Genomic DNA, 5,527 nt, shown 5'->3' with positions numbered 1-5,527 from the left:
AGTTGTTTGATTGTTTGATTTTTTTTGATTTTTTTTCTTTTGTGTGTGTAGGAAAAATCGAAAATTAGGTTTCCAGTGGCTTTACGAAAATTTGCAGAAAGTCACTTTTATCCTGAAATTCCAACCGGAAGTTTTTATCCCTTTTATCCTGAAAATCCAACCGGAAATTTTCATTTTGTTTTGTTTTTTAGGTCAGCGGAACTGGAGGGCGGAGAGGGGACTGCTATGTGCTGCACACACGGAAAAGCGGAAGTCAGCGGTGAGGATGTTTGTGTAGTGTTGAGGCACCGGAATTACGGTAATGTATGTGGCGAGAAGGTTATTTTATAGACCCCAGACTCCGAACTGAGCCAATTATAAATGCAATTTAAAGGCTACGTTTTCTCGCGCCCTCAGCAGTAAGTGGCTAACTCTGAGTTACAACTGGGAAGAAGGAGGCAGTAACGTGACAGTAATGTGGGCCAAAATGAACGCAGGTCCAAGCAAAGACAGCGGTGAACTTATTAGAAACTACCATAAGCAGGCGTTTGAGTATATATCGAAGGCATTAAAGATCGACGAAGATGATACAGGTTTGTTTATTGTGTTTGGGAGTTAAGGGCTGATGTGTTGTGGCGCTTGACAGCTCGTAATGAACAGCCCTCCTCTCTGTGATGGCAGGGGAAAAGGAGCAGGCTGTGCAGTGGTACAAGAAAGGCATCGCTGAGCTTGAAAGGGGAATTGCGGTAGAGCTCACAGCGCAAGGTAACATGCTGCCAAACACCCGGATGTACGTGGTGTGCACCTCTGACGTGCTTTAGCCTCATAATCTATGTTTTGTTCGCAGGAGAGCAATATGACCGAGCAAAGAGACTTCAAGATAAGATGATCTGCAATCTCACCATGGCCGAAGATAGACTTGCCCTTTTGGGTAAGTTGCAACTCGGTTTGGCATCTGGCATCCTAAAGTTTAGACAAACAGTGTTGCTATCTAAGCTGATGCTGAACATCAATACTGCTCTTGTTTCTCAGAGGCAACACTGGCGTCTAAAAGGAGTAGCAATCCCCAAACGACCTCAAATCATGTTCTTCCACAAGCGAAGCCAGCGCCTAAAAGCCAGGCTGCAGCGCGAGGCCTGTCCACAAACATCAGGCCCCCCGCTGCGGGCAGACCCCCGTCTCGACCCGCTGATCCAAAGGTGATTTTTAGTTTTGATAGCATTTGGCTGTGCAGTTGTTTGCTTTGTTAAGATGTCTGATTCTGTAAAAATGTGTAATGCTGTCCTGATACTTTTGCCCCTGCTAAGGTGACCCCACGGATGGGAAAACCTCAGAATGGCAAACCGGCAGCTGCGAAACAGCCCCAAAAGAGGAATATGAAAAACTTCAAGAATGTGGACAGCAAACTGGCCAACTTGATCATGAATGAAATTGTTGACAGGTATTTAGAAGCAACGCTATTATAACAGCTGTAAATGTAAGTCAAAACACCTGCGCTGCCGCTAAAGTAACTTCCTGTGCTCACTGCAGTGGAACATCTGTATCTTTTGAAGAGGTCGCAGGACAGGAACTGGCCAAGCAAGCACTCCAGGAGATCGTCATCCTCCCAGCCTTAAGACCAGAGGTAATCACCTAGAAACAGTTAGCCTCTGCTCACTAGATTGTTCAGATTTCCGTTTAATGCTTCTTCACATTTTTCTGTCAGCTCTTCACTGGTCTGAGAGCTCCAGCGCGTGGCTTGCTTTTATTTGGCCCTCCTGGAAATGGGAAAACCATGCTGGTATGTTGAGGATTCAGCAAACCAGTTCTGTCAGACCAATCTGCGCTTGATGATTTGCATATAGCTGTTAGTCTTGCTGCAGTATTATCGACTGAATCACAGCCTTTACTTCCTCTCTCAAGGCCAAAGCAGTCGCAGCTGAGTCAAATGCCACATTCTTCAACATCAGCGCTGCCAGTTTGACCTCTAAATATGTAAGACAACACTTTTGGTGCTCTTTGTTCTGGAGTAGCTCTAAATTTAGTGTGGATTTTACTTCTTTAACTTATCCTGTCTTCACCGTCGCAGGTGGGAGAGGGCGAGAAGCTTGTACGAGCACTGTTTGCAGTTGCCAGAGAATTACAGCCCTCTGTCATCTTTATCGGTTTGTAGCACTCGATTTATGACCCGAATGTGTCTCAAATGCCAGTTTTTGCCTCCCAGATTTCCTCATTTTGGTTTTATTTCCCATTCAGATGAAGTTGACAGCTTGCTCTGTGAAAGGAGGGAGGGAGAACATGATGCCTCTCGTCGATTAAAAACCGAGTTCCTCATCGAGTTTGATGGGGTAAGAGCAGCAGCAGCAGCAGCAGCTGTCGCCCGACAGCCTCTGTAATTTGACCATGAAGCCGCTTCAGAGGGTTGAAGTCACTGTTATCTCGGAGAGCGCGGGTGTCATTTTCACAACAACACTTCTGTGTTTCAGGTGCAGTCAGGAGGGGATGACAGGGTGCTTGTAATGGGAGCGACCAACAGGCCTCAGGAGCTCGATGAAGCAGTGCTGAGGTAGAGGATGCAACTCCACATGCTGCACAGTGATAATTTATTTCTCTTTGTACAAGCTCACTACAGATTTTCTCTTTCGTAAATCTCACAGGCGCTTTGCAAAGAGGGTGTATGTGGCTTTGCCAGATGCAGAGGTATTTACTGTGGAACCATTATCACAGTACTGTGATCAGTGATCTGTTTTAGCTTTGAAATGTGAACGGCTCAGCATTTTTTAACGTTTAAATAACTCTCGTCCCTCCAGACAAGATTCACGCTGCTGAAAAATCTCCTGGGAAAGCAAGGGAACCCACTGAGCAAAAATGAGCTGTCCTCTCTTGCAAAGTGAGTTTCCTGTTTACCTGCCACACCTTTAGTGTATTGGTCTTGTATTTACTCGCACTGATTTGTGGATATGCAACTTGACAGAGCGACTGCAGGATACTCAGGAAGTGATCTCACGTCGCTGGCCAAAGATGCTGCACTCGGGCCGATTCGAGGTAGGACGTCTTCCTCACATTATCGTTTGGTTTGTGTGAATTCTAGCCGACATGTTGAGATAAGTCAGCCTCTTTTTCATGTGAAAATCCTCTCTCACACAGAGTTGGGACCAGACCAAGTCCGAAGCATGGCTGCGAGCGAGGTAATGCCATTGAAGTACTCCCAATGCTGCATATATTTCCTTCATGCCTACTGTCATCATGTAACAGTGTTTATCTGTGTTTTTCTGCTCTTTTTGTTCACAGATGCGTAACATTAAGATGAAAGACTTTGAGGATTCCCTGAAGCGCGTTAAGCCCAGCGTTAGCTCAGCCACTCTGAATATGTACACCAAATGGAACAAAGATTTTGGTGACACAACCGCTTAAAGAACTCCATAGTTCATTTTCACTTGTTAAAAGAAAAAAAAAAAAAAAGAGGTGAAAATGCAAAAAACAGTTGATTCTTCTGTTTTAATCTACGGGTACAAGATGTCAATAACAAACGTGCTTAAAAACCTGGAACACTTTATAGGTTGATAAAGCAATAATATTAAGCAATATTATGACATTTGGAAACATTGCTGCATTTCCTGTTTTATGGGAAAACTTTGCTAGACTGAGTTTCTGTACGGCTTTATGACTCTTCTAAAACACTGTTGCTACTTGAAATTTCACTATTTATTCTTAAGAATGTCCTGCAAAGTAACAAGTGATCTCTCTCTTGCCTCAAGGGGGCATCAAGTTTCTACAACTCCTGACATCACGTCACTGATTTCCATTGTTTTGCACATCTATGAGTTCCCTGATGTATTGACATGTTGATGGTATTGATCACCAAGTGCTGTACTTGTACACATGTCAGAGTGATGATAATTGGGAGAAGATTGGGTTCTTTTGTATTATAAGTAGGTTTTTGTTGCTGTAGTTTGTAGATACTAATACTTTTGTTGTAAATGACAGTTGGAGACCTCATGAATTGCCACGTAGGCCAACTCTTTCTTTTTTTGTCATGACATTTAGTTAACAAGTCTTTCATTGAGCAGAACAATAATGGCTTCCCACTCTCCTCATGCAGCAATAAATTTGTATATTTAAAAGTCTCCATCTTTATTTTTTTCCTTGTGTTTTAAATCAGACACAGTATCCTGCATGGATGAGTGCTTGACTTGACTTTTAAAAGCATCCTCCAACATCAAATCACTACCTTTTACGATCTTTCATGTCAAGCAAGTCTCATTGGGTGTCTGAGACATAATGAGCAGACAGAAGCACCATTAATGTACAGTATACATAAATAGTTTGTACTCTTTCAACACACCCTTTCAGCAGATTGGGGTTTTCTGTTAAACCTAACGGGAGACCCCTAAGCTCTATAAACAATCATTCAATCATCTTTCCAAGTGGACTAAACTCAACATCTGCCTTCATCAGATGTTCAAGTGTTAATATTATTGGTTAGAGTTGAGGAGGAGGAGCAGGAGTTGAGGTGTCCCCCAAAAGAAATAATGTTCTGGAGGCATATTATAAGATTTTTGTAACAGATGGATGAGATTTTGATCTGGGACAGACCTCAGTCTCAGTGAGTGAAGTTTCTCTGTGTGCCTCACATTGATAGGCAGATGGTGCTGCTGTTCTGTTTTCACCTGTTACACAACTCCCTTCTGTGGCCCAAACTGCATCTAGAATGAGCCAATATTTAGCCTGCAACCAGAGAAGTGTGGAATGCAGTAATATTAATACTATTAATGAAAATAAAGCCTGCGTTCAGCTGTGGTGACAGTTTGAGTGATAGACTGGATTAAGTTGGCAGTTTTGGGTATGTCTGATGGATGTTGAAGCGTCTGTAGGGCTCATGCACATACATGTAGGGGCTTCAGAGAAGCGGTCACGGTGTTGATAAGTGAAGTTACATTCTGCAGCTCTGGTCAAAACCCCATAACCAGCCACCGTCTAATAAGAAGGCTGGAGACTCAGCTCGAACAGGGGTCACCAGCTGTCGGGGTATGGCTGATTCAAGCTTAGTAAATGCTTGTGGTCAGCCTTTATTTCAGCGCACTTCAAACTCCTCCACTGAAAAATCCGAGTGAAACCCCACCGCTCCCCCAAAGGCCCTTCCTATGGTCAGCCGGTGGTGTTGCCTGTGGTTTGTGTGGCCCGGCAGCTGCCTCGTCTGTTCCTGCACATGTTTACAGACTCTGCAAATGAAAACATTTTCTGCAATTAATTAAGGCTGTCCTCCTTTCTGCTTGAAGTTATCATGAAGAGAGCTCAGCATGCAAAACAGTCGCTCCCAGAGCTGCAACCACACCTAGGACTACTCTCTTTTCCTCAGGGGAGAGATGTTGGATGTGGAGTCTGTTTTTGAACTTGTCATGACTGAAGAGCTTCTTTCATGATGCCAGACAGGAATGGGGCATGTTTGAGGTTGGGTTTTAATCATCAACTTTTTTCTGTGTATACCCTTCACTGAGAGCATCCTGCACTCTAAACAGATGGTCTGTATGATGGACCAGTAGCAAGAACATTTAGTCATGTTATCTTA

The 5,527-nt window shown here is 43.7% G+C and overlaps 1 protein-coding gene across 1 annotated transcript; it reads left to right on the top strand.

Moving 5' to 3' along the window:
* The first annotated feature begins 234 nt into the window (after positions 1-234).
* Positions 235-4,085, top strand: LOC143328531 (spastin-like). Its single transcript, XM_076743714.1, has 16 exons — positions 235-572; positions 661-744; positions 827-910; positions 1,012-1,178; positions 1,287-1,420; positions 1,510-1,603; positions 1,685-1,759; positions 1,882-1,953; positions 2,048-2,123; positions 2,215-2,306; positions 2,445-2,524; positions 2,616-2,658; positions 2,769-2,848; positions 2,933-3,003; positions 3,106-3,146; positions 3,250-4,085. The coding sequence occupies exons 1-16, from the start codon at positions 455-457 to the stop codon at positions 3,370-3,372; spliced, it is 1,434 nt and encodes a 477-aa protein (XP_076599829.1). The 5' UTR covers positions 235-454; the 3' UTR covers positions 3,373-4,085.
* The last annotated feature ends 1,442 nt before the right edge of the window (positions 4,086-5,527 follow it).

This window comes from Chaetodon auriga, chromosome 11 (genome assembly GCF_051107435.1).
Source record: "Chaetodon auriga isolate fChaAug3 chromosome 11, fChaAug3.hap1, whole genome shotgun sequence".
Taxonomy (NCBI): Eukaryota; Metazoa; Chordata; class Actinopteri; order Chaetodontiformes; family Chaetodontidae; genus Chaetodon; species Chaetodon auriga.
The sequence above is the reverse complement of the archived record's forward strand: the minus strand, read 5'-3'. Positions and strand labels throughout refer to the sequence as shown.